Source organism: Takifugu rubripes, chromosome 2, assembly GCF_901000725.2.
Source record: "Takifugu rubripes chromosome 2, fTakRub1.2, whole genome shotgun sequence".
In the NCBI taxonomy this organism is placed as follows: Eukaryota; Metazoa; Chordata; class Actinopteri; order Tetraodontiformes; family Tetraodontidae; genus Takifugu; species Takifugu rubripes.
Genome location: NC_042286.1, coordinates 10,066,467 through 10,094,406, shown reverse-complemented (window position 1 = coordinate 10,094,406; position 27,940 = coordinate 10,066,467). Strand labels below are relative to the sequence as shown.

At 51.2% G+C, this 27,940-nt stretch overlaps 1 protein-coding gene across 2 annotated transcripts; it reads left to right on the top strand.

Moving 5' to 3' along the window:
• The first annotated feature begins 245 nt into the window (after positions 1 to 245).
• On the top strand, positions 246 to 24,700 carry LOC101062456 (signal-induced proliferation-associated 1-like protein 1). Of its 2 annotated transcripts, none has more exons than XM_003962604.3 (21): positions 246 to 524; positions 12,600 to 14,251; positions 14,326 to 14,456; positions 15,027 to 15,215; positions 15,294 to 15,468; positions 15,896 to 15,999; positions 16,152 to 16,309; positions 18,763 to 19,342; positions 19,504 to 19,778; positions 19,849 to 20,103; positions 20,327 to 20,470; positions 20,555 to 20,706; positions 20,836 to 20,918; positions 20,998 to 21,404; positions 22,033 to 22,254; positions 22,518 to 22,674; positions 22,932 to 23,130; positions 23,240 to 23,389; positions 23,530 to 23,647; positions 23,754 to 23,832; positions 23,930 to 24,700. In XM_003962604.3, exons 2-21 carry the CDS (start codon positions 12,799 to 12,801, stop codon positions 24,071 to 24,073), a joined length of 5,175 nt encoding a protein of 1,724 aa, XP_003962653.2. In that variant the 5' UTR covers positions 246 to 524; positions 12,600 to 12,798; the 3' UTR covers positions 24,074 to 24,700. The 2 variants fall into 2 exon arrangements, with proteins under 2 accessions (XP_003962653.2, XP_029686271.1); XM_029830411.1 differs by lacking the exon at positions 246 to 524 and adding an exon at positions 2,967 to 3,178.
• The last annotated feature ends 3,240 nt before the right edge of the window (positions 24,701 to 27,940 follow it).

Sequence of the window (27,940 nt, the reverse complement as noted above, 5' to 3'; positions counted from 1 at the left end):
CTGTGCTTGAAAAGTAAAAAATTCTAAACTTAGGAAACCTTTCCCCCATACGTTGGAATGTTCACGTGACGCCACCCGGAAACGAGCTTTGCGATAACGCTCAGAGTGAGACCTCTTACCTCTCTACCCTTTCAGTGAACACGCCACAGGTGAGCGCTGTTGCTATGGGAACGTTTAGCTTTCTCCATACGGTCTTCTCGCGAGATGCGAGTGCAGAGAGAGAGAGAAAGAGAGAGAGAGAAAGAGAGAGAGAGAGAGAGAGGAGGGGAGGCTGCATGAATGATCTCATCCCTCCAGCAACTGCATAGCACAGCGACGCATTCGCGCAACTTTCTATTAAACTTCCAAGTTGCCCTCTCGGAGCAACAAACCTGGGGACGGGTGCTTTCACGGGCGTGGAAGGGAACTAAGGAGGGAACGCGTGGAGATTGCCTTCGAAGCTTCGTTAACGACTTGAAACGAGAGGAGGAAACGCTGCCTGGTATTGGGTAACATCCAGAAGCTTCAGGCGAAAGGAAGATAAGGTGAGTCGGGAACACGTTGCTCGTCATGTACGGAAGGGGGGGTGGGGGTTATAAGGGCTGTTGTTAGTTCCACTGCACATCTGTCTGTGGACAAAGCGCATCTGTACTGGGCGAAAGGTGCAGTCAATGCGCAGCCCCCGCCGCCGAATGCCGCTTTAAAACCAAAACGTTTTTAGGGTTCGAGACCCAGTAGGGAAGGTTTCTGTAAAAAAAAATGTACCCGTCCGTCACCGGGGCTGTCACGGCACGGATCTGCCGCGTCGTTGTGTCAAGGGCATTCGTGCCTCATAGGTTTGTGGAGGCGCTTCACAGGTGGCCCCGTTCTCACCACAGCACCGTGAACGCCTCATTGTGTCATTGTCGCCGTCCGAGGAAAAACAGCGTTTTCTCCCTCCAAGGCAGGTGATCTCCTCTGGTCTGGTTCCAGCCAGGGTCGGCATCTGGTGGAATAGATCGGCCCCAGCTCCCCACAGCCTCACCCAAATGTTGAATTCTGCCAATCCGAGCCCCCACGGCATTCTGACGAGATCTCACTCAGTAAAGCATTCACATAGGCTGCTACAGTGCAACGGATCACGCAGAAATCCCACCTTTACCCAAGTTGGTAGACAGAGATTTGATATTTAGTGTGTGGGTGTGTGTGTGTGTGTGGGGGGGGGGGGGGGGACGGGACATATGATTGCAGTAAGGACAAAGAACTGGCCTATGAAGCAACAAGCAGGAAATTGTGGCAATCTTTTAAAGTTAAAAATGAGAACATTTACAAAATATCAGCTGCAACAGTTGCTACTGTGCAAGCAGGAAATTGAAAACCAGTAGGTTCCCCTTGTAAGTGAGTCATTGTGTGTGTGTGTGTGTGTGTGTGTGTGTGTGGGTGTGTGTGTGTGTGTGTGACTTGGCATGAGTCAGGTGGGGAGGGAAATAAAATGTAAGCTTTGGAGTCTTTCTGCTCTGGGTAGGGATCAAAGATTGTTGGCATTCTTGATAGGATTAGTTGACCTGTGGACGGCATGACTGATCACGCCGCCGCACCGCTGCGTTGGCTGGCCTGCCTCCTCTCAGACTCTGCTTGTTTTTAAATCGTAACTACCAGACTGGATCCCGACTTCCCCGGATGGGACGTGGATGAGACATTCCTGAATGCTTGCCTGGGTCGGTTATCACCAGAGTCGGCGTGATTTTATTGCAGTTTAATGGTTTCAACATGTTGTCGTTTGTCATGTTTGTACTAGTTTGGACTGGAGTTTCAGCGCTGAAACAAAGTGTTTACACTTGTGTTGTAATTTCCGGTTATTGGGAAGAGTTTTGGGAGTGGGAACAATATGAGAATGTAACTACTGTGGAAAGTGTGCAAGCCACCACCTAATGAGCATCAATAGCCCCTCCCCCCAGACTTTTGCTATTTCTGTTTTCACATGCACGCATCATCCTCTTCCCACCACAATCCCAGTTGTGGTGTTTTTTTCTGTGGCAGAGCCTTTTCATTGTGCTCGAATGCTCACGGAGGGATGCTTCCTGTTGCTAAGTTCAGTTTGTGTTGCCTTTTGTCTCCCGTGCACCGGCTCGGTGGGAATAGCTCAGGCACAGATAAAAGACAACAACAAGAGGACGATTGTTTTCCTGTCTAATTTGCACTCTGGAATGTGGCTGCCGCAGTTTTCCAGGCATGCGAAACGGCTCATATTTTTAGTATGTGCCATGTTTACGCTCTGGCTTAAGAGGCGACTTCATCTATGCAGAAATATTGTTTATCAGTTGTTGTTGGTTGCTGGTTTAACCCTGGATAACAGTCCAACACAGTAACTGTTGCTGTTGTAGAACTGATCATGTTTTACTTGTGCTTATTATGTATTCGAATGTTTTTTTTTATACTTATTACACGCTGGCCTTTGGCTTCCTGGCCTTTGTTGTTGAGGTTCATGCTTGAATTCTCGATTCTTGCTTTTCATTGTGCGATAATTTGGCCTGAAAACTAAACCAGAGCATTAAACAGCAGCTCACACTCTTCGTGTTTCCACCATGCCGAAGTGAGGAGATGATTAATGACCGGTATCGGATCCGTGGTTTGGGTTTTAGGATTGGAAAAATTGTGCCCAGAAAGTTTAAACCGGCCTGTAATCTGTAGCAAAGTGATGATCGAACAGGATAACGTTGGCAGGCCCAAAGCCGGTTTGTTCCTTCTGACCTTCAGTGAATATTCCACTTCCGCAGAAATTGGAAGCTCGGTCAGTTTTCCCTACAGCGACCCGACTCATCCAGCCATTATCAGTCAGGCTTTAGTCACTGGTCAGATGACTCCGTGACCTCCGGTGTCATTTTCTGCTGGTGAGCGGATGGGCTGATGAGTTTGACTGTAATGAGGTGTGACTACAGGTCCGCATTTCCTGCTTGCTAAACTGCCGGAATGCTCTCCCTTTTGTCCACATCGGACGCTTCGCTGTGTACCAGCCAATGGAGGAAAGCGGAGGGCTCGGAAGCTACAATAGTGGTGATGTAATCCCTCTTTCAGCGCGCTGTCACAGAGTAAATGCAGGCGCACAAAGGAGAATGCCCCTCATTTTCACCCCGGGTTCGGGGAACTCCAACCTCGGGAAAATGCTGCGGGGTGTCGGACAGCGTGGAAGCTTCTGAAGGGCCGACAGGCACGAGGCCAGGTGAGCAAGAACGGGTGCAGAAAAAAGGCCTATCAGTTTGTAAATTTGGCAGCTCTGAGCTGCATCATGTCCGATTTCTCATATGCTAGCCTTGCGCAATCGGCAAACCGGTGCAAGGGACAGATATTTCCCGTTTCCCAGTTTCTTTTGTTTCGTGCCACTCTGGTGCCGAGGGCGGAGAAATCAAATAAAACTGCTCCTTGTTGCAGCTTCATCTTAAGTCAACTGGAGGAGAAATCCCTGAATCTGATTCCCATGAAGATGGGAATCAGATTCCCACACTGCTGGCTGTAGTCTGGACTTGCCCGCCAGTGGCTGTACTGTTTCAGTGCTCCGGCCCTCATCGTCTCTCCCTCTGTCTCCCTCTCTGGAGGAGATTACTTAGATCCAAATGTCAAGTGGAGTTGCAGGCGTCTCTCCCGGTGCAGGGCCCCGCTCGGAAAGCAATTCTTTAGCCGTGGTTCCTCCCGCTGTGGACGGAAACCCGAGACGCAGACAGGAATGCGCGAGGGCTTGGTCACGGCCGCGCTCCGCTCAGACCTCGGCGCGTAGACAGGTCTGTTCGGCTCGTCCTCATTCCTGCTGTTTTTTGTTTCTTTTCGGAGCCACTGTTACCATGTGCTGTGCAGTAAAAGAGGGATTTGGGTACGAGTCCGCTGCGTGTGAGGTTCTCTCCCGAACAGTCTGGGTTTATTGAAAACATTCTTGCTTTCTTTCCTGTACTGAACCCCCACAAAAAAGAAGGAAAAAAAAACCCCTGCCCATGTTGCTCCAATATTCCACATCCTTTGCTTTGGGACCAGGGAATCCATTTCCACCCTGCGAGTTCCTGCCTCACTGGATAAAGAATGAGACCACTGTCAACCAAAGGCTTCCTTTACCCGATTTATAAACACACAAATGCTCAAAGATGGATGAAATTAGGGCTGGATTAAACCTGCTCTTCAGGTTAGAATGATTCAACTCTGTATTGTATGGAAGCGTTGGGTCAGATGAATCGGCGCAGTGTTTTTGTCCCTCGTGTTGCTCCAGGTGCAAAGGGCAGATAGGGCTGGTTAATAACAGACATGGCTGCTTTCCCAGCCTTTCCTCCCTCGCTGCCTGTTTCCTGTGTGTTTCATTGAAGTGTTCCTGGATACCTCGCGTGGCGGCTCTGCGAGACGCGCTCGAAACCGAAAGCTGGCACGTATGTGACCCTCCGCGTGCGTTTGTATAACACGTGCGCGCACCGGGTCCTGGAGTCAGGTGTACGAGCTTAAGGTGCGAACAGACGGCACGAAAACAACTCTGTGCACGTGGAACTGCAGTTGAGGGGAGACGAGGCGCCGTTTGTGCGAGGCTGCCGTGCGCCCTGAATGCTGAGCAGGTGGAAGTCACCTTTATCTGCCCCGCAGCCCCCACCGGGGGCCGGTGCAAGAGATGCAGCAGTCGCCCGGGAGGCATCGGTCAAAGCTTGCGTCAGGTTTTCCTCCTCTCTGGGCCGTGGGGAGGCAGCGTCCTGATTATTGCAGATCATTGCAGGAGGGGGTGGCGAATAGCGGAGCGTCACTGGGGCAACCATCCGATGCTGTCTGATGTTGATTTGCTCCCGCAGTTTGAAACGTGATCTTTGTTTGCTCGGTTTAATGGCTGTTGCAAATGTGGCGTTGCAGAGCCGTGACTCAGCGCGTTCAGGGCAGTGCGGGCCGGCCGCCGCAGCAGCAGCACGCCGTGCAGGCTTTCACCGCCGTTTCGCAGCCTGTGATTTGGCAGAGCACCGCTCTTATGTTACATCCAGAGCTGGCTGACTTATCACGGGCCAAATGACTACGTTTGAATTGATTATCTCTGCGGCCGGACTATTTGTAATCAGACCGAAGTGTACAGGGAGCTGCGCTGGACGAGGGCCAAAATCAATGCCTGGAAGCGGTGGGTAACGCTGCTGCGCGGCTGTTATGGATTTTGCGGCCTTGTCGAGTCTCTCCGCAGGTACAAGGGGACATTTAGAAATAACCCGTCCTTCCTGAGAAATAACGCTGATTACTGAAGCACACCCCAGCTTTCCGCAGAGTCCTCAGGTTGGGGAATTGGCTGCCCTCCGAGCAGTGGGAGACGGTGCAGTCAGTCGGGCTTCTCCAGGGAATGAACCCAGGAGCCCCCTGAGGTTTCCGTGTTAGGATAATGAGCCCCCGCTCGCCGTACAGGTGCAGGCGCCTCCCCACCCTGGAGATTTTCCCCTGTGTTCTGCAGTCTGTGGTGTTACCTTACCAACCTGCTTATGGAGCAGGAATGGTTCCTGTTTTGCAGCCTTCATCCTCGCGAGCACACAGAGTTAATTACAAAACTGTAGAGTACATCGTGTGCTGCAGGCACACAGCACGTCTGGTGGCAACACGGCTGATATACTGGGCAGTATGGGGGGGTTATTAATCAAGCTTTCACATTAACTCTGACCTTCCAGGTTGGCTGCTTGTGTTTTCCTTTTAACTCCATCCCCCTCTCTCTCTCTCTCTCGGCTAACGATCCTGCCCACTGACTCTTTTGGGAGTAGGGTTGCATGTTGCATCCCATTATGTTGATGCCTATTTATCTGCACCATCAAATGAGTTGATGGACCCCGACCCCACTGACGCAGAGGTGTATTTCTCTACCGAGAGCGATCGATTGATCAGTTTACCCGCAGGAAATAAACCTGTGGCCACCGCTGCGGCTGCAGTGAAGTAGCTCCGTTGTTCACTCTGCACAGATTTCTCCTCTTCCTGAACCTCGGCGACGGGCCGCTCCACGTCGCTGACATCATCTTGCCACAACTTGCCCGAACAGCCCCGTCAGAATGAACAACTAACATGTCATTCCCAAAGTGTTCCAATCTGGAAGTGGGAGTTCAGGAGCACAGTGAGCTCTTGTTGTGGGTTTCATACCCCCCGAGGGTCTTCCGTTGACAGGAGTCTCCTCTTGTTACGTGAACCTTCAGGCTTGGGTACTCGGATATTTTTCCTTCCTTCCCCCACTGTGATAGGCTGCATTTGCTACCTTTGTAATGGGGGAGGTGGGAGGATGGGGCGGTGACTGGCATCCAGACCTCTCGGTCATCTGTCACCTCTGCTGGAAGACTCTGTCAGATTGTTGTCGGTCGACCTCCCTGTAATTCGCAGCTGCTCGCAAAGGACCAAATTCCAACCACTGAGCCGTCAAAATGCTCAGATTTATCAGGAAAGGTCCACAAGAGAACCAGGAAGTAGCATTCCTGCATGTTCTGAGACACTCATGCTATATGATGGTAACAGGACGTGAACAAATGTGACCCAGGCAGGCATCATTACGGCCCCCTGCGCTCTAATCTTAATAACTGTGACTCATTAGCATGGATCAATTTGTTCCCAGCTGGAGCAACAAGGCCAGCCAATGTGGCTTTCAATAAAGATTGATGTTAATGTCGCAGATCTTCGTTGTCTGTAAGCATGTTGATTTTCAGGAATATTATTGACATTTTGCTCCCACTGTCATTATCCACCACTGCAGCTGTGACAGCCTTATTGGCTCAGCCCCAGTGAGGACATCGGTGACCAATATTGCTAGTGGGGGCGCATGTGGACACATGGAGTGTGTTCCCTGGCAGGCGTAACGTGTGTGTGTGTGTGTGTGTGTGTGTGTGTGTGTGTGTGTGTGTATGTGAGTGACCGCTGGATGCCCCCGCCCAGCTGCTCAGGCTACACACTGACACACATTGCGTCTGGTACCGGCCTTCACGCTGTCAAACCACCATGATTGAATGACGTGCGACGGGATACAGCTTTTATATGGCACCGCGTCTCCGTCGCTAGCGGCGCTTCGTAACGACGCTCCAGCGGAGCATTGAAATCCAAACATGTGCGCTGCGGAAGCTAGTTTGTTTTGCCTGGCACTGCCTGGGATCCGACAATGAAGTAATAGCAGGCCTGGAAGTGTCTGGCGGGCCTTCTGGCGGAGTTCCAATCCCCCATCTTCTGGCACGTTGGAGAGCTGGAATTATAAACAGCAAACACATAAACTACTCACACAGTGCTGGATCAGGACTGATAATTACTGCCGCCGCCTTCACATCCTCTCCATCTTAACCCCCCCCCGATTAAAAGTACCACCAGACACGAGTGCACCAGAGATGCGTGCCAACCCCTCAGCCTCAGCTGTTTTCTAACACCTACATTCAATTCTTCACAGGCATTGGGAAAGGCAAATTTACCCTTTGTCGGGCAAACAGAGGAAACAGATTTCCCCCATAAACCCTCCTCCCCCCTTCCCGGCTTTGCATGTCCCTGTTTAACCCCCCACACTCCCATGTTACTTGGGGCAGTTGGGTTGAGTGTTAAAACCAGTGACGACACGTGTGGTGGACTTTGCTCTTGAATATAAGTGCAAACATTTCACTCTAGTCCTCTCGGCCCCTTTTGCTCATAAAAAAACGGTTTAAATTTAAACAAGGGCCGAGAGAATGCTTTGGAAACCCTCAGCTTTGCATTTCACCGTTAAAATCTTGCTTCTCTGTGGGAAAGGAGGACATTTGGAGAAGCTAGAAAACCTGTTGTTGACAGTCAACAACAGGTTTACGTGAGGACAAAGGTGGAACTGTTGTATTTTCAGGCTGGAGAGGGTTTCGGGTGTTCTTCTAAAGTTTTTATACTTCCTGGCTCCTCGGTGCAGGCAGGCCCTGCTGTGTCAGGGTGTGTTAAGGTGACCTGTCCAGGGTAAATTCCTGCCTCTCAGTGACTGCTGGGATTCTTTTGTGCTCTGAATTTCTTTGGTGGACAACATTGTTACCGTCCCAGTGTCTAATGTTCAGACATCCCAGTGTTCTCTGATCTCTCCCTGGCTTTCTGCAACTGGCTGAGCACAATTTGGCAACTGGCTTGGACAGAAAACGCTGCAGTGGAGGGTTAAAGTGCAGCTTTGGGATGCATTTTGCACCACATTCATTTGGGTCTGATAAGATCGGGGAGGCCAACTGGGCAAATATTTGATTTTGGTGGCCCTGTTTCCACCCTGTAATTAAGCGCTTTCTGAGCAACGCTAGTCTCAGACATCAAGCGTCTCCGAGGAACATTCGATTTTTCTTATCCTAAAAAAAAATGGAAACAGGCCTCTTTAAACATATAAACCACGAGGTATTGAAGTTAACCCCTTGAACGTGTGTTGAATGAGTTTATTCATTTAGGAGCGCGTACCCATCCGTGGGCATCAGGAGGTCACCGTCGGTTTAATGGCGTGTTGGCGTTTGAGGCCGGGGACAGTGGAGAGGGGCAAAGTGCAACCTGTAGGAGACTCCTACTTTTATACCTCCTCAATGCTGCAGTTCAGCAGGCAGGAAACCACCTCCTGCGAATTTTTGACATTCCTCCTCAAGCAGCAGCCCACTGCTCACTCTCCAGGGCTTCAAGGAGAAACTTAAAAAAGACCAGCGGAGTCACAACCACACATGTGAATAATCCATCTATAGGCTGATTTATCAGTTGTTTTGACACAGAAGAGTTCCTCTACTCCAGGCTGGGCTGATAGCAGGACAATCAGTTGTTTCTGGTGGTAAACGACCCTCACAGCCTTCCACAATGGCCCTCATTGTCGACCTCCAGCACACTCCAGTTAATGACACTAACATCAGGAATGTTTGCACCGTCACAAACTATAAACTTGTCCAGCGTTTGTAGACTATCACAGACCCTGCTGCGTTAATATGTGATACCTTGGCAGGCTGGTTGTTCCTGGATAAGAGGAGGGAGGACAACCTGCCGGAGATAAAGGAAATGAATATCTTCTGGCGCTCCCCCAGAACTGTCTCCTTGTGTCAGGCTGTGAGTGAAATTCCCTTTGCCAGCGGTGAGCCAGGCCCATTACTCACCGAGCTGTGCCGCAGCGATAGCGAGAGGGGCCCAGAGTTGGGGCAGAGCTGCGGCACATCGCGTAGGAACGCCAGCCAGCAGTGGGCGTCCACAGCCTGATGCAGGTTTTTGTCCTCCAGCTGCACGTGGCCTTCGTCTGGGGTGCGCGGCCCGTGGAACAAATCGCCGGGACCGTCCAGGAGCCCGTTTTCTTCCAGAGCCGGTGATTCATTTATCAGCTGTCGGGCTGCGTTAGCTGCCGAGATGCCAGATCCAAACGTATAGCTGGGAAGCCACAGCGGACTTTCAAGTGTTTTATTACACGCTCTGACTTGTGCCGACAGTGTTGCGCTTCTTCTGGAGAATTTGCCCTAACATGCCCTACTTCTGCCCCCCCCCCCATGCACACACATGCACTCGTTTATCATTTTCTCAACCGAGACCGGTGGAATTTCAGGACCTCAGCTCGCGGTTGGGCGACGCTGCTATCGTTTGTCTGCCAGCAGGCCCGCTTGTTTTTCTCTGAACGTGTAAGATTGTCAGGTTTGTGCGGTCGGACAGTTTTAAGGCAGCATTTAAACTTCACCAGTGAGGTTTTTTTTATGTTCCTTCCTGAAAATCTACACAACACTGATACTGTTGCAGACGTTAATTATAGAGGAGCGACATGACACTGACGAGATTCTGCAGCGTCCTTCAGCCTCTTCAAGTAAGCTCCTTCTCTATCTTTTTCTAGTCATCTGGTATCATCCTTTTACTTTGATGCTTCTTTTCTCCTTGTTTTTGAATCCTCCGTCGGCTTTCGCTTCATCCCCGTCGTCCCAGTCCTCTTTGCATCTAATTAATTGGGTTTTCCTGGCAGGCCTCGTGTATACACAGCAACAGCGAGGTTCCCGTGCCAGCCAGTTTTCAAAGACTTCACTGTGTTGGAATGGGGCCCGGGCCCGTCCAACCCGAGACAGAGAGACCTTTGTGCCTGCTGCCCAAAAGCCCAGTCAGGTCCTAGAGTAGGAAAGGATTAGAAGACAGGGAAAGCCACTGGTCTAAATGGTGGGGTGTCTGTTTGAACGCCAGCGGTGTCGGACAGCCAGACCCTCGGTCCCATTCAAGAGCACAGTAATTACAAGCTTGTAGGGGAATTCTTGGTTCTTTTGTCTTGACTTTGGAGACACTTACCCACTCTATTGGCACCCCAACCCCCCCTTCTGTTTGGAAACTTAGGATGAAGAGTCCCTTAACATCTGAATGAAGTTGTTTCTCTCCGGGCCAGTGGAGCCGAGCCAACTGGGCCACTGTACATCCCCTTTGTGAGGTATCGAGGATGTCAAACCTCGCCTCGCGTCGTCGGGATGACTAAAGACTTGCTCTTGCTCTGATTGTGCTGAGTCAGATTTAAACAGCTTGGGGTCATTCTTTCTCATTCATCTCACCGCACGGTTCAGCTGCTGTGCTGAGTGACGCCTGTCTGACTCCATCCTGTAATTTCATTTGCGATCCGTGTGTTTCGTGCCCCCGAATCGCTTGTAACGCGTGAGTCACTGTACAGGCTTCCATGTCTAGACTCCCTCTCATGTCACAAAAACAATGGTGTCCAATAAAACGCAGCGACAATCCCATCTCACCGGGCCTGTATCAACACTTTCCTTGACTCTTGACTGGCTTTAGATAAGATGATTACAGTGAAAGAATTACGCCCGGAGCGGTTTAGGGTGGCTCAGTTGCAAAGTATGTCATATAATTGCACCACACACTGGCAAACAGAACCATCTCCCCCACCAGATGCTGTTTACAAACGTTCTAATTTGTTCCTTATGAACTGTATTAAATGTTGCGTAATCCAGTCTACATTCTCGACATTAAAACAGCAAAGGGTGTAAAATATTCTGCAGTAAAAACTGTATAAAATCAGTGTCACCATTGAAATCTCACTGTCTGATCTTGGGAGTGAAGTTTCCCACACTCTCCTGATTGACAAGGGTATGTTTAAAGTTTTAACTGTAACCTGATCGAAGAGGCTTGGAAGTCACGGTTTTCTCTTTTTACAGGGATTTTATGCTTTTTTTTGCTATTTTTTTCTTGTCCATTTGCTTGAATGTCACAAGACACTTACTTACAATGGTGCAATTACAGAAGTTTATGTCTGGAAGTTAATTGAAGCGACGACACGTGTGGCGGCCCACCGCGCACCACGGTCGGCCCGTTGATAGCGAGATAATTGATTTTTCCGGCTGTTACGACGACCTTGCTTGTGGAACATCTGGAGGGTCAGGGCCCTAATTGCCGCAGTCTAACCTCATTTAGTCAACAGGATCAAGCTGTCTCAACTGTCCCACTGAGATGCTAAAAAAATTAAATGCATAATCCCTGAGAGGAGGGCTGGAGGATGCAGGGTGGGTTGGAAGGAGACTCCGTTGTGCTGCTCTTCCCTTATGGCCTGTCGTGCTTTCAGCCCGTTATCTTGACACAGAACACACAGTCTCTGTGGCCCGCTCTTCATTTTAATCTGCAACACTGCGCGTCCAGTCAATTGTCTGCATGTCTGTCAGAGAGGAGATTAGGGGTCTGTTGTCGTGGATGTTGGACGTGTGTCTCCAGGAAATACTTATTGACTGTTGCCTCTATTCATGACCTGTCGAAATTAAACATCTGGCGCGTTAGCCACTGTTCAGACTCTTGGCCAGGCTTTTCTGGTTTTTTCCCCAGTGAAAAAGATTGAACTTCTTGATTACGTTTTCAGGTTCTCGCCAAGAAATTTCGTCTTCAGTCAAAGCCAGGGTGTAAGTGTGAAGGTGCCTGTGCCGGAGGCTTGTCACAGTGCAATGATTGCTCACAGCTAATGTGATCAGAGCCACAGTCAGGCGAGGCTGACTGAGCACGAAGCCTTAATCCGCCCCCCCCCCCCGTGTCCCACTGCCAAATCGGCTGCATTTGTCAGGCAGAGAATCATCACTCTCCTCTGCGGTGACTTTTCAAAGGGATTCTTTGCTGTTTGATGTGGAATATTTGCGTAAGAAAACAGCCACTCAGCATTGCAACTTATTAATGTTGAATATTTGTGGCTCGTCCAAAGACGTGTGACGAATCAAGAGTTGGGAAGGTCCCGAGGTCCGATGGTTGATGACACACTGATATTTGCTCTTTTTGAAAATGTCTGAGCTTCCACAAATCTCCTTCCTTTCAAAAAGGTGGTGGGAAAAAGGGCTCCACACGTGAAACTGTACCTGTCAGGGAAATTTCACTGGCACGTAGAAAAAAAGAAATAGGTCATCGGGGAAATGCTGCACCTTCACATTCTGCAGGCAGGTTTGTGGTTTGCTGTCTTTCTATGTCTCACTTTCCAGGGAGGACGGCCTCACAAATTTTTCATGAGAAACGTTGGACGGAAAAAGTTGTGCGGTGAACGAGCAGAGAATATAAAGCGTATTCTGAGCAGTGAAAGTGGGAATACTTAGAAGAATAGACTTTATTGATTTTCTTTTATATCAGCATTTCTGATGCTTATTACCCATTTTTACCCATTTTCCCTATCAAAAGTGTGTTAGCAGCGTTAGTAGCATTATCAGCTAACAGATTATTCTTTCCTTTTCAAGGTTGTCAAGAAAAATGCTGAGTAGTCGACTTGAGTGCTGAAAAGGGGGGGGGAGCCCCCATCCCATTTATCTACCGCCAGACAATCATCCCCCTCATGAAGCTGGGGAGTACCACCCCTTTCCAGAGGCAATTATGTCTCTCTGCTAAGTGCCTTTAGCCTCTGGGACTGGTATTTTGACCAGTGTGAAGTGGCCATCCATGGAGCGCGTTGTCGGGAATACCATCCCCACCACCGATGAGTTGTACACTCGCCACCTCCGCATGGTTAATGGAGGCGTTCTGCCGCCCAGGACAGACAATATTCACACCACTGTGAGCACAGGAGTGCCAAAAATGGGTGTACGCGCACGCGTGGCTGACTGGCCGCCAAGAAAGGACATGACAGGGGTACCGTGGCACTCAAATCCAGAGGCTGAGAACTCTACTGCGCCCCCTGGTGGGAAGAATCACATTAAGTTAGGCTCTGTAATGAGCCCTCAGGACTCGTCAATGCTGCGAAACATCCACAATACGCTGAGGAATCGAACCCAGGCCATGGCAAACAACTACAGCACTGACACGCGGTACCTGACCCCCGGAGACTACCGGGGTTCTGGCCAGAGAAACCCACGAAGCAGACGCATCCGCCAGCGCAGCAACAGTGACATGACCATCAGCGAGATGGAAGCTGCAGGAGACAGCGGCGAAGACTGGGGGCCACAACTGGGAGGCAAGTGCTCCCCTCTCCATCGCGAATACGGCAGCACCTCCTCAATAGATCAGCACGGGGTGTCCGGTGAGAGCTTTTTTGAAATACTGAAAGGCTACCAGGGAGACAAGGTTGATCAGCGTAGCCCCGCTCCAGAGAAGCTGGAGGACATGTTGAATGTTGGACCCAAGCAGGCCAGCGTTGATCTCCAGGACAATGCTCTAGATAATCAGACACCAAAGGTCAAGGACAAGCCTCCAAAGAGAAGAACAAAATCTGAGACGGGGGGAGAATCGATATTCCGGAAACTCCGGAATGTGCGCGGGGAGTCGGATTCTCCCAGAGTGGGGCTCGATTCAGACGAAGCCCGGACGGACGATGTGGGCCCCCCTCCCAAGCCCTGGGTGTGCCAGAAAGGCTTCGCGCACTATGATGTTCAAAGCTTGTTGTTCGACCTCAACGAATTCGCCCACCTGCGGCAGGTGGCGGTCAAGAGGAAAAACACCACGACGGGGGCGTCTGCGGCCGCCGTGGCCTCGGCCACCTCCACCCTCTCGTCCACGCACAGCCTGCCTTACAGCTCTCCCAGCGGCAGCCAGGAAGAGCTGAGCTCTCGGAGCAGCCCGGTTCTGGACGCCGGGGACGAGCAGAGCAACGAGATGCTGCTCAGCTGCCCCTGCTTTCGCAACGAGATCGGCACCGACATCAACGGCAGGGGAAGGCTGGGAGGAGGGTATCATACCCTCATGGGCGGCGGAGCAGGTAACGGCAACACGGGGACTTTGAGCGGCGAGGGGAACATCTACGAACTATCTGTGAACACACACTGCACAAACGCCGGGGTAGCGGTGCTAGAAGGACCAAAGGACGGCCCGAGTACGCTCAGCGAAAAGGGGAAACAGTACATCGTGGAGCACGTGGACCTGGGAGCCTACTACTACAGGAAGTTCTTCTACCTTAGAGGTAAGGTTGACCCACCTTCTGTCAGGACCTTGTCATAATCAGCATGACTTTAACTGATACTTTGTCCTCCTAAGAACACTGGAACTACTTTGGGATCGACGAGTCGCTGGGGCCAGTGGCCGTGAGCGTGCGCAGGGAGAAGCTGGAGGAGGACAAAGAGCACGGGCAGCAGTTTAACTATCGCCTTATCTTCAGAACCAGCGAGGTCAGTCTGGTTTGTACCTTCTGGGGAGCCCACGTGGTTGTGCGCGGCCCTGCAAGGACCTTTCCTGTGCTTGGCCCTGTTTGAACCTCTGCTGTTTACAGTAGCAGGAATTCTTAGGAGCGCTTTTCAAAGGTCTGTTTACGAGCATAGGTATGCACAGTAAGTCATGCTCTTCCTTGCTCACCAGCAAGACCAGCTCAAGGTAAAACCAGTCCTGGTCCCTGTTATTACGCAACTTGCCCTTGGGCTCTTCAACTGTCTCCCGATATCAACAGTGTCTGAGGAAACATCGTAAAGTGCACTCAGCCTCCGAGGCTCGCTAGCCCGACCAGCTCAAATCACTTTGCGCAGAGCTTCCGCGTTTGTGTTCCAATAAAACCGGCCTTACCTATTAGAGCGGGTTTTTTTCTGGGCTTTGTTTGGGACTTGCTGTTATATATTTTGGATGATAGGCATTTGGACGCCCGTTCTCAGGCAGAGGTCAAGGCACCTCCCAAGGCCAGAGCGCACTACGGATTCCTTAAAAGGATTCCGTTTGTTCTCACTCTCCTCTCTGTAATCTGACCGCAGCTGACGACTCTTCGCGGCTCCGTCCTGGAGGATGCGGTGCCTTCCACCTCCAAGCACGGAACCACTCGCGGGCTGCCCGTCAAAGACGTGCTGGAGTTCCTTCTCCCTGAGCTGGACCTGCCCTGCCTCCGCCTGGCGCTCAACACGCCCAAAGTCACCGAGCAGCTGATGAAACTGGACGAGCAGGGGGTAGGTTCGCCCCCCCCCCCCCCTTGAACCTGCCTCTGTCGCGCTCTGAAGTCTGAGGTCTTCTTCGCTGTCGCCCAGTTGAGTTTCCAGGTGAAGGTGGGGGTGATGTACTGCAGGGCGGGCCAGAGCACCGAGGAGGAGATGTACAACAACGAGATGGCCGGCCCCGCCCTGGAAGAGTTCCTGCAGCTGCTGGGGGACAAGGTTCGCCTCAAGGGCTTCACCAAGTACAGAGCCCAGCTGGACACCAAAAGTAAAAACCAGTAACACCCAACATTCTTCCCAGAACACACACACCTTTATTATTGGTCCGGGCTGCCACAAAGAGCAAAGTACAATGAAGGGCTTCATCATTGTACTTTGCTCTTTTATTTTGCTTTCTGTCAGATATTGATTGACTGATCTAATGATCTAAAGTCCCCCTCCGGCTGTGTCTGTGGGTCACTTTCACTTTTCTTTTCTTCTCTCCTGCTGTATTGTTTCACACAGTAGAGGGTGCAGATATATCTTATTGGGCGATTTCCTTATGAAACTGGGTCAACTGACAACAAAACAGCAATCAGCAACAACACGGGTCCACATTTCACCATTGTGTTGTTGGGCTCGGGGTGACGTTGCCTCGCCAGAGCGGTGCATTTGAGCCACACACAATGGTAATGGTTCGCCTCTTCCTCCTACAGCGGACTCCACGGGCACTCACTCCCTGTACACAGCGTACAAGGATTACGAGATCATGTTCCATGTGTCGACCCTCCTCCCGTACACGCCCAACAACAAGCAGCAGGTAAAGACGGAGAGGCCAGCGTGCGTCAGGAAAGAGAAAACTCATCCATCACAACCTGAGTCTAATAGGAACCGCGTTGGCGGCGCAGCAATCGTCGCTCTGCTAGCACTCGCACGCCCCATAACTCACTCTAGTCTCTTTTCAATGACTAGTTGCTGCGGAAACGCCACATCGGGAACGACATAGTGACCATCGTGTTCCAGGAGCCCGGGGCTCATCCCTTCACTCCCAAGGCCATCCGCTCCCACTTCCAGCACGTCTTCATCATCGTACGCGTGCATAACCCCTGCTCCGACAGCACGTGCTACAGGTGGGTCCTCCGTTCGAGTGCGTGCAGTTTATGTTTGGGAGGAAACGCAACAGGTGGATTTCAACCTGCGTCCCCGACCCCTGAGGGGAGTTTAACCCGCTGGCTCGTTTTAAGTCTGCCTTGGCCAGATTCTTCCCATCTCAGAGTCTCGTGAGACCTTGAAATGAGTTGTTTTGCTACTGGCAGTTGTTCAGCAGCATTAAGACAAAAGCTCTGACTGGGAGGCCTGGGTCAAACCTAAAAGCTCTATTTCTGGAAGCGTGTGTTTGCATGTATTCTGCGTGTTGTCGCGAATATAAATTGCTTTGATTATTGTCAAATAGAATAGAAGCTGTCAAAGTCGCCCCCCCCCCTCCGTCGCTGTGATGACTGCGCTCCAGATATTAGACACACATAGTTGCCCCCGTCACTCTTTTGCTCCCATTTCTCTCTTTTATTTATTTATTTTTTTTACAACTTTCTCATGCTCACATGCACACGGTTGCCCACATTTCTCTACCCCCCCCCCCCGTGTGCATTAATTCACTGAAAGGCCGGCACACTCTCTCTTTTCTCGTCGTCGTCTCGCTGCCCGACACTTTGCCTTTGGGCGGCATGAGCCGGAATGGTCTGAAGGAGTTAGCGCCGCGCACATGAAGTGCTCTCTCCACCCGCACATGCATGTAAGCAGGGCGGATCGCTCAGAGTCCCTCAGAGTCCATCGGAGCCGCCGACGGGTCAGGCCAGCCCCCCCGACGCTGTTTGTTTGAAGCCCTTTTTTAAAAAAAAACATAGCAAAATTTCATCTGCAGCCGAGCGCGGAGGTCTTCCTCAACTTTTGCCAAGAGGGATTTTTGCATATATCACACGGTCACGCAAGGAGAGGCTGGACATGCTGGTTTGGCTTATGGATGAAATGGAGAGGAGCAGGACACGGAATCCTTGAGGACCATCTTGTTGCTCCACCCAGACACTCAGCCCTCCAGTCTGGCTTTTATTCATATTTGCGTGAGTCACGGCATCGTACGCCGACCTCCCTCCGGACTGTTGGTCTTTCCGTGGACCCTTTTCCCCGATGGTTTGCAACGCAGCCGGAGTCCTTGCTCGAGAACACAAGGATTTGCAACTCTGTTCCGGGTGGTTTGAGGGAATCGCGGCTATGACGCTGATTTAGGCTGCTGTCCGATCAAAAACATCCCCCAGTCGCGAGCCGTCGAACTGAGACCCTGAGACCCTGAGACTTGCTGAAAGCGGGAGGTGAGTCCGGCTCATGCTGGATTTGATGACTTTGCCGTTTGCTCAGTTACCCGCTCTGTGGTTTTAAGCTGATTGCTATTCACGCATTAGCAAACACAGTCACGCATCACAGTTGCAGCTGCAAGCTTGATTTCTCATCAACAGCGACGTCCGTACATGTTTCCAGAAATGAATGTCAGTCACTTACTAACCTGAGGAGCATGTTAGAACTGGAGCAGTCACCTGCTTATTAACTGTCTGCGCTGGCTCATGGTGCCACGATCTGAATAAAGGTTGTATCGAGCCAGATAGCAGCATTGCAAGAGTAAGTGGCCTGGGACTGGGGGGGGGGGGGGCGGTCGGCGGTACTAATCTGCTTTCAAGCACTGCCTGAAAGTCACACTGGGCCAGTAAAGCAGATTGCGTAACCGGACCTTTGTTTAGGAAACATCGACCATTTGTGCTGGTTAGCTTTTGGCGTCAGGGCTACTTTTGTATACCGTGATTTAGCAGAGGCTGGCAGGGTGTCGGCCCTGGGATCCCAAATATACTATATATACTGTATATATATAGCGGTTCTATTTGGGCTTAGTTTGCAATCTTTCTCCCACAGGCGGTTAATGTGCTATCTGTTCAATGGACTGGATGTAGACTTGTCAGGACTGTCACATCGGCTCATCCAGCACTGTGTGTTCTTCCGTGTGTGCTTTCAGTGTGTGTGTGTTTGCAGCTGCATGGATGTATATACAGTGTCTGATATAAGCTCTCTCTGGTCTTTGCATTAGGAATAAAGTCACTTTAGTGGGTATAAAACGGTGACAAACCTGCACCTGTTCGCTAATTTATTGTAACCGAAGCGCAGCTATTGTGCGACATGGAACAGGATCAGCAGAGAGAAACCTGAGGAGTTTTTTCCTTGCGCAATTTGTAACCCCCCCTCATTTACACTCACAAGTGAAACAGGTCAAAGGTTACCCATACCTGAGGGGGACTGTCTCCTTTCTCCTGTTTTTAAAAGCCCAGCTGCTGCTTGTCCTGGAAGTTAATGTCTCCTACTCCCAGGTTTCATGGCAAGAGGCCGACTTGTGTCATTTAGCATTAGTAACATCCTGTTGTGTCATGTTCATTTTGTAATTCTGGCTTTTGAGCAATCCTTTTTTAGCCATTAAAATAAAGATTTATATGTTTTAGGTGTTCTTTCTAAAGCAAACCTCTCCTCGCCGTCTGTCTTCCCGCAGTGTGGCTGTCTCTCGCTCCCAGGACGTTCCCTCCTTTGGTCCACCGATCCCCAAGGGTGTCACGTTCCCCAAGTCCACAGTGTTCAGAGACTTCCTGTTGAGCAAGGTCATCAACGCCGAGAACGCCGCCCACAAGTCAGATAAATTCGGCGCCATGGCAACGCGCACGAGGCAGGAGTATTTGCGGGACTTAGCGGAGCGTCACGTGACCAGCACTCCGGTAGAACCCACCGGGAAATTTCCCTTTATCTCTCTGGCCCACAAACGACGGGAGAAGGTGCGCCCTTACAGTGGGGCGGAGCTCCGGAGCCTGGGGGCCATTACCTGGCAGGTTCACGCCGAGGATCAGGTGGCCGGGGCCGAGCGGGAATGCCTGCTGGCCATTTCCAATGACTTTGTCATCTTGTTGGACCAGGAGGCCAAAGCGGTCGTGTTCAACTGCGCCACGCGAGATGTGATCGGCTGGTCGACGGGGAGCCCCGCCTCCATGAAGATCTACTACGAGCGCGGCGAGAGCGTCTCGCTGCGCTCCATCAACAACAACACGGAGGACTTTGGAGAGGTTGTCAAAAGGCTGGAGGTCAGTGGGGCAGCGCTCCTGTCGTTGTGTATACATTAGTATGTCAAGCTGCTCAGGAAATGTTTGCATCTTTCCTTTTTCTCGGCGATGATGTCATTCATTAAGGAGAATTCCCAGGATATTATTCCCACTCGACCGATTGTATGATTGTCTCCTTGTAGCTGTTGACCAAGGGCAGTCAGACCACGGAGATGACGCTGCGCCGTAACGCGCTGGGCCAGCTGGGTTTCCACGTCAACTTTGAGGGCATCGTTGCCGAGGTGGAGCCCTACGGTTACGCTTGGCAGGCGGGGCTCAGACAGGGCAGCCGATTGGTGGAGATCTGCAAGGTGGCGGTGGCCTCGTTGTCGCACGAGCAGATGATCGACCTCCTCAGGACCTCTGTCACCGTCAAAGTGGTCATCATTCCGCCGCATGAGGATTCCACGCCGCGCAGGTAGACCGGATGGCAAATGAACCCGGGGTACAGTCGAGGTCGCGTCTAAACTGCCAACGTGCTTCCACAGGGGCTGCTCTGAAATCTACCACATGCCGCTAGTGGATTACAAGAACCACAAGGAGGGAATGCCCTATGAGTTAAAGTTCCCCTTCCGCCCCAACAACAACAGCAAGTGGCCCCGCAGCTCTTCCAGTCCTCAAACCCGTGCTGCGGGAACAGGGGGAACCCTGATTAAAGCCCCGCCCCCAGACTTCACCGATCGCAACTCTGCTGTCATGCCCCGAAGTGTGTCCAGCGACGGACGACCTCTCAACCCCAAGAGGTCAGTGATAACGCATGGGTCATTCACACACGCGCGCGCACACACACACACACACACACACACACACACACATGGGTCATTCACACACACACACACACACACACGGGTCATTCACACACACACACACACACACACACGCACACACACACACACGGGTCATTCACACACACACACACACACACAAATGTCCGCACAGCTTAGCTTTAATGCCATGCTTTTGCAGATACTCCCCAGGGAACGACAACTACGCCCTAGCGTGCTCCATTGTGATGGGTCGCACGCTGCACAACGCAAACTCCCCCGCCAGCCTCCCCTACACAGACGCCGCGAGCTCGAACCACTGGAGGCAGAAGTCGATGCCTGATGGGTAAGTTGCGCCCCTCTGCGATGGGCTACACCTAGATGTTAGCGCGCCACGCTACAAGAGTGATCCTCCTCGACCGTCCTGCAGGTTTAACAACAACGGCTGTCAGCCGATGCCGTCGGTGCGACAGGTGGTGGGTGAGGGCATCAGCGGCATCAGAGGGAGCTCTGGGAGCAGCGTTGGCTGGACCCGAACTGGCGAAGGCGAGATGTCGAGACCGGGGGACAAAATCAGTGGGGGTGAGATTTCAGATTTGATAAAAAGAGGTCGTACAGTCAGCTCATGTTGGACTGAATGAAAGCAACCTGTACTCGGTGATGGCGTTCCTCAGGATATTCTTTTGTTGACATCCCGTCTGTTCCTGACAGAAATGGCGATTATCAAGGCAGCGGTTCCTCGGCTGCAGCCCGCAGAGTCCAGCAGCCACGTGTCCCCCAACAAAGGCGCCAAAGTGAGTTTGAATGAGCAGGCGACGCACCTTTGCTCGCCTCTGCACCGGCGCTTTACGCCCAGCCGTGTTTCCATTTCAGGAGGCTCAGTATTCATCCAGCCAGTCAAGCAGCAACACGCTCTCGAGCAACGCTTCCAGCTCCGCCCACAGTGATGAGAAGTGGTACGAGGTGGGCTCGCGCTCCGGGGTGAGGAGTGACCTGGAGCTCAGCGGCTACCTCCAGGGCGCCTCCACTGACAGCGGCATCGACACCACCTCTTTCACCGCCACGCAAAGCAGCACGGCGTCCTCCACGGCCGCCTTTATCCCGAAAGACAAAGTCCCGTGGCAGGAGCAGGCCGCAGAGGAGCAGGAGGCTGTCAACACCCCACCCCCAACGCCGGACTCTCTGGTCGCCGTTGGGGTTGGCGAGATCCCACCCAAGAGTCCTTCAGCTTTCCCGCTCGGTCCTGATGGGAGCCTGGGTGATGCGGCCTCGGGCTCCAGGTACACCGCTGTGCTGTCAGTCCCAGCTGACGGGTCCGCATTAACATTTCATGGAACAGACCGTAGTTCTGCACCCCCGCTAACCCAGAAGTCAAAAGCGCCCCAGTTTGGCATCGAAAAAGGGAAAGAGGAATAATGAAATAAGCCCCCCAATCTCTGTGTGTGCGCTTTTCCATTTCAGCGTATCTCCCGGCCCCCCTGATAAAAGGGAAGTGCTTGGAGTTGCTTGAGATGCAGAGTGTGAGCGCAGCAATGTTAGCCTTCTTCTAATTCGTGCTTCCTTTGAATCAGCCGAAGCCTTCCTCCCTCTCGTCCTCTCTCTGAAATATCTTGGCTGTACCAGATCTATACGTTAGCAGCCTTGTTTTAACAGCTGCGTGCACACGTGAAACTTGCTGATTGAAAATTCAAGCAAAGGACACTGTGTCCTATTTTTTGCCTTTAAATTAATCTGAAGGGTGTTTTTTTTTTTAAAAATGGAGCAATGGTAGCTTTGCTGAATATATTCCTCATTATGTGTTGATGCCTGGAATAAAATGACAGGAGGAACAATGATCCTTCATCATTTATGCACATATTTCAGGGCGCACCAGTCTAAAATCTTCAACCCTCATTATTCTTCCCTCAGCCCCCTCAGTTCCAGCCAGTCAGGGAGTCCGATGGGCCAAGGCTGCAGTCCCACAACGCCACAAGACGAAGCCGCCGCGGGCGTCTCCCCTCCGGCCTCCAGTTGCCAGTCCCCGGTCAGCAAAAGTTTCTACCCGCGTCACGGCGCAACCTCCAAGTACCTGATTGGCTGGAGGAAGCCCGGAGGAACCGTCAATTCCGTGGACTTTGGAAACACTCGCAAGTAAGAGAGCAACAGCGCCAAAACGTGTTTGAAAGCGCACTTCCTGCCGGGAAAATGAACTTCAGCGTGGTTGGTGCTCCTTTGAACAACACTGCCCCCGTGTGGTTCGCTTTAGTTTTCTTCTATAAACCAGCTTGTGTGTAATTTCATCACTTGGAAGCTCTGTGTCATCACTGCTGTATTGGGGTCTTTGCAGCGGAGCTGACTCCTAATTTAAAGTCTCACTTTGTCCCCAAGTTTAACACTTTTTTTAAAATCTCCAGGCGACACCAGAGTGACGGTCTGCTGGGGGGTCACCCGCAGCTCAGGGCCAATCTCCGGGGCGCTCAGTCACCTCAGCGGTACACTGCCAAATCTAGTCTGGAGGAAGAGTTGAAGAAGCTAATTACCCTGGACAGCCCTCCACCCTGCGAAGAGAAGGTACTCAACTGTCATGAGTGGCTTGTTTTGTGCTGAGAAAAGCGAAGTCAAGCGAGCAACACGAGCTTTAAAAAACTATTTCACTGATTAAACAGTTTAAACAATCCAAAGTTTAAAAGCTGTTTCAATAGTATTGAAATAATGCAAGAAATGCCCAGAACAAAGCCTGGAATTGCATTTGTTTCCATTGTAATAGCGTTTAAATTTTCTTTTTGCCGTTTCCCAAAATTCCTGTCACCCTCCCTACGCGTCTGAAGCCGCCGTTTCCTGGTCCGCCCCCAACTCGGCGTTCGCTCCAGAGGACCCTGTCAGATGAGAGTATTTATGGCGGGCAGAGGGAGCCGTCCTCGGGCGGACAGTGTGATTTGTCTACTGATCTTTTCAGCTGCTCCACCATGCCGCGCTCGCCCACTAATCGCCACGGGCCCAGTCGGCGGGCGTCTCATAAATCCCTGGGTAAAACATGGAAATTCCCTCTTTGATTATGAATCATAAAATGGCTGAATTAGTACTCAATTCGCCCTTTCTGTTATCTTGAGTTTATTTTTGTATCCGTCCAATTCAGGTGATCTGTCGAGCCAGGAGAGATCTGAGAAAGATCTGGAGAAGCTGAAGCAGCAGCTGGAGGACCCTGTCCTCATGCCCTTGCCTGACTCCGGTGCTGATGGTCCTCTGGACTGGGCCCACCTCGTAGATGCTGCCAAAGCCTTCGAGGGTAGGTTTTATTATTTGTGGAAGGTAGATTTTATAACCTTTCTGCAGAAGTGGCAACTTCTTGTCTCTGGCCTGCAGAGGGCGCTCTAGGTCTGTATTCAAACCCAGTAATGGATTCTATTCCATTTTTAATTTCTTCAGAGCAGAGATTGGCTTTCCTGTCTGCCCAAGAGGAGAGCTCCACATCTGAGAGCGCTGCAGCCCCCAGTCCCCAGCAGGCTGAGCCGCAGGCGGCCCCGCTCAGACAGCTGCCTCCAGGGTGAGTCCAGGTCACATGAGAGTAATGCTTGCTTCAAAATTAAAACCTGTCTGACCACCGTTACACTGCAGACCCGCTAGTTACGCCATCACTGTACCTCTTACAGAGAGACCCCCGCCTGTCTGATGGGTAAAGTTAGTCAGCTGGAGTCAATGGTGAAGGTGCTGCAGGAGGATTTGAAGAAGGTTTGTTATTAACTCCTCACTCGGACAACCTGAGTGCCTGTAGCATCCTGTAGATGGTGTGATCGATAAAATCCATCCATGTTTCTGTCACCGCCAGGAGAAGGACGCAAAGGCGACGCTGCAGGCGCAGATCGAAAGCCTGCGAGAGGACAACCAGCGCCTGGTGGAGGAGTCGTACAGCGCCTCCGCCAAGCTGAAGAAGTTCACAGAGTGGGTCTTCAACACCATCGACATGAACTGACCCCTGCGCTCACGACTTTTACAGACCAGCGCCAGCACCGACCACGCCTCATCCTCCCAGAAACTCGCGGCAACTTCACCGGGAAAGACGGCGTCATTCCGGGTGGGGAAGAACCGAGGGGCTGAAGCGAAGGAGCAGCGGGACAAGTGTGTTCCATCTTTGATCAGCATGCTTTCATCCCTGAAATCCACAAAAATGTGTTTGTCCAGCTGGATCGGAGGTTTTCCCGCATGGCCGAGAGAGTGAGAGGCTGAAACTGTCCTAAAGGGATTCAATGGTGCTGTCCCTATTTAGCTACCCAGCTCACCTAATTACAATTCTCTAAAAAAGGAAGCTAGAAATGATCTGATCATCTGATGGTGGCGATGGAGGATGGCGGGTTCCAAGCCTGAAGCAGCTTATTAAAAAAGCTGCTGTTAAGTTTTCAAATTTCAAAGGTAATAGGGATTATTTTTTTACACCAGCCAATAAATTAAAAGCTATATGAGGGCTGCTTTGTTAGCAGCAGACAGACAGACAGACAGACCTTTCTCTCAGCACATAAATGTAAACACTGTAAGGTCTATTTCCTGTCTGTACTGATGTGTAATAACAAGAGTATAAAGCAAATAAATTATCTCGCTCGGACGATGACATAATTATTAAAGGTAACAGAAGGGTTTGGGTGCCATAAAGATAGAGAACGGTCAGGTTATTGTAAATATTATAAGATTTATTTTCTTTGCCCTTGATGTTATATGCAGAGTATTTATAAAGACCAAAAAAAAAGACAAGACAAACAGCCATGGATGCAGCTAGAGCTCTGCATGTACCTCTGAACAGAGATATATATGAGAAAAGATGTGTTTATTCAATTAAAGAAAAAGAGATTCCTTTCTAAGTCATTTATCTATTTATCTGACGCCGCAGAGGGTGTCCGACAGCGACACCTGGTGTTGACAGATGTAAATGCCCCCATGGTCATCGTCCATAGCATGCTGCAAACGCCTGGTTCTGCTCCTTCATTCTCGAAAATCGGTACTGCCCGGTGTGTGATCACACGGTGGGATATTGTTGTAACGCAAATTTCAGTTCTCTGTAGCGTGCGCGGAAGCCCCGGCTGAATGAGTCTTTATTTAAACCTTATTACTGTTTCCTTTTGTACTCCAGTAACGTGCAACTGTATATAAGCTGACTTCGAGAAGACTTTGCACCTTTTTTTTTTTTTACTTTCTGTATTTTTTTTTTATTTTTTTTTAAATGCATTTCTTCTTTAGTAGCTGAGGTAGAGTGGAAAGACTGACGAGGAGGACAAACAGGGAACAAAGCAGGTCACAGACCACAAGCCTGAGTCACCGGGATGTGCCCCAGGCCCCCAGCACAGGACACCCCCCCCCCCTCTCCCATGCACCTTTGTTATGAACACGTGTGGCAGCATGTGATCCTGTTTCCATCGAGCTGTGATGTATAAAACTGTTTGTATCTATTAAAAGATATTTTGTTGACTTCGTCTCAGCGCTCCTCCATTCATGAACCCTCAGAGATGGATTCAGGGGTAAACAGATGAGGGCGGGGGGCTGCTCTTTTCTCCACTAAGCCCTGATTACAAAGGGCTGAAGGATGGAGACGAGGCTGCAGCGTGAGACCACAAGTTGTAAACACATAAAGGTTTGGGCAGATTAGATTAGTGATTCCAAACAGCCACAAATATTGACAGGAAGTCGGAGGCCGCAGTTAAAAGAGGCGTTTTGGAGATAATTGTCATTAAATTTAATGTCTTTTCAGGTCAATTTTGTGGTGCTTTTTGTGTGAAAGGTTAAAGAAGAGGGCAGTGTAACAACCTGAACCCCTATAAATGAGTTCTGTCTGTGTGTGTGTGTGTGTGTGTGTGTGTGTGTGTGTGTTTCCTCTCTGGCTGGGAGCTGTCTCTTCAATAATTTAGTATTAATGCAGATTATAGCAGTGCTGACCCCCTTAAACCAGATTAGAGAAGTCCCTGCCTGCCTGTCTGTCTGCCTGCCTGTCTGCCTGCCTGCCTGCCTGCCTGCCTGCCTGTCTGTGTCTGCCTGCCTGCCTGCCTGTCTGTGTCTGCCTGCCTGTCTGCCTGTCTGCCTGCCTGCCTGCCTGCCTGCCTGCCTGTCTGCCTGCCTGCCTGTCTGCCTGCCTGCCTGCCTGCCTGTCTGCCTGCCTGCCTGCCTGCCTGCCTGCCTGCCTGCCTGTCTGTCTGCCTGTCTGCCTGCCTGCCTGCCTGCCTGTCTGTCTGCCTGTCTGCCTGCCTGCCTGCCTGCCTGCCTGCCTGGCTGGCTGCCTGTCTGCCTGTCTGCCTGCCTGCCTGTCTGCCTGCCTGCCTGTCTGCCTGCCTGTCTGTCTGCCTGCCTGCCTGCCTGCCTGCCTGCCTGTCTGCCTGCCTGTCTGCCTGCCTGCCTGCCTGTCTGCCTGCCTGTCTGCCTGCCTGCCTGCCTGCCTGTCTGTCTGCCTGCCTGTCTGCCTGCCTGTCTGCCTGTCTGCTTGCCTGCCTGTCTGCCTACCTGCCTGCCTGTCTGTCTGCCTACCTGCCTGCCTGTCTGTCTGCCTACCTGCCTGCCTGTCTGTCTGCCTACCTGCCTGCCTGTCTGTCTGCCTGCCTGTCACCTTGCTGATGATGACCCTCCAGAGCTGCTCATGTGACAGGAAGACGCGCTGATCTCAGGTCAGCTCAGCCTCGCGTTTGGCACGTTGACGTCACACAGCGGGGCGCACGTGTGTTTGTGACGCCACTGCTGGCGGGAGCACAATCATTGTGATAACACGCCTTCCGGCTCACTTCCACTGTTAAACTCTAAGAAATGTGTGGGATGAATGCTTCAGGATGACAAACCTTGGTTGCCTTGGTTACAGCCACAAACAGGCATATATATATATATAAGTTTATTTTTGGTCCCTGAATTTAATTAAATTATAGGATTTGGAGGTTTTTGTGCTTGTGTGTGTGTGTGTGTGTGTGTGTGGGGGGGGGGGGGGGGTCCCTGCACAGCAATATCTGGGTTTGGTGTTTTCTTCTCTGTGCGCTGAATAAAAGCGGTCGGGGGACTTTCGAGAGCTGGAATGCTTGATTAGATAATAACACTGAAGGAAAGAAGGACAGCAGGCAGGAGAGTCCTTTGGTAACTGGTGAACGGGTTCGGTCAACAAGAACATCTGTGTGTGTGTGTGTGTGTGTGTTTGTATGTGTGTGTCCTCTCCATGCATGTGTTCACAAATTGGCCTTGCCATGTATTTCTAGAGTATCTTCCTTTGGGGCTTTTGGGATCTCATTTATTGCGGGCGGGGGGCTGGATTGGTGGTGGTGGGGAGGGCTTCTTTTAACTTGCCATTTAAGCTTGAATGATTCCACAGTTTCTTTGAACGTGGAGGTGCGTGTGGTGTGGCATGTATGTTTGTGCGTGTGTGTGTGTGTGTGTGTGTGTGTGTGTGTTGGGGGGCAGAGCAGCTGGAGACAGAAGCACGGTGCGTGTTTGCCATCCTCAAGCTGCGAAATGGGCTTCATAATCTGACGGGGAGGAACAGCTTTAAAAGACATTGTTATTAGTCGCACAGATGGGTCTGAATTTGTATCGCTCTGAACGCGTGTGCGTGCGTGCGTGCGTGCGTGTGTGTGAGACTTTAGCGTTTCTGCATCTTCCTCGTGAAATGCTGCTCATCGTCAGTGTTGGTGGGCGCTGCGGCAGTATGCATCTCTGTCCTCCTTTTGCATCCTCTTTGCATCGCTGCTCTCTCTCTCTCTCCCTCTCTCTCTCCCTCTCTCTCTCTCCCACAGACACACATGCACAAAAGATGACTGCACACACCGACCCTCTGACTTCCCCTCCCTCTATTTTCCTATTTATATTCTCTCTAATTTCTTCATCC

Excerpts from the sequence above, each read along its gene's own strand:
- LOC101062456 (XM_003962604.3), top strand. The coding sequence starts at position 12,799 with ATGGAGCGCGTTGTCGGGAATACCATCCCCACCACCGATGAGTTGTAC. Across the intron at positions 19,343-19,503 it reads AGGTTGTCAAAAGGCTGGAG|CTGTTGACCAAGGGCAGTCA; the intron begins GTCAGTGGGGCA and ends GTCTCCTTGTAG. Across the intron at positions 23,131-23,239 it reads GGCGTCTCATAAATCCCTGG|GTGATCTGTCGAGCCAGGAG; the intron begins GTAAAACATGGA and ends CGTCCAATTCAG.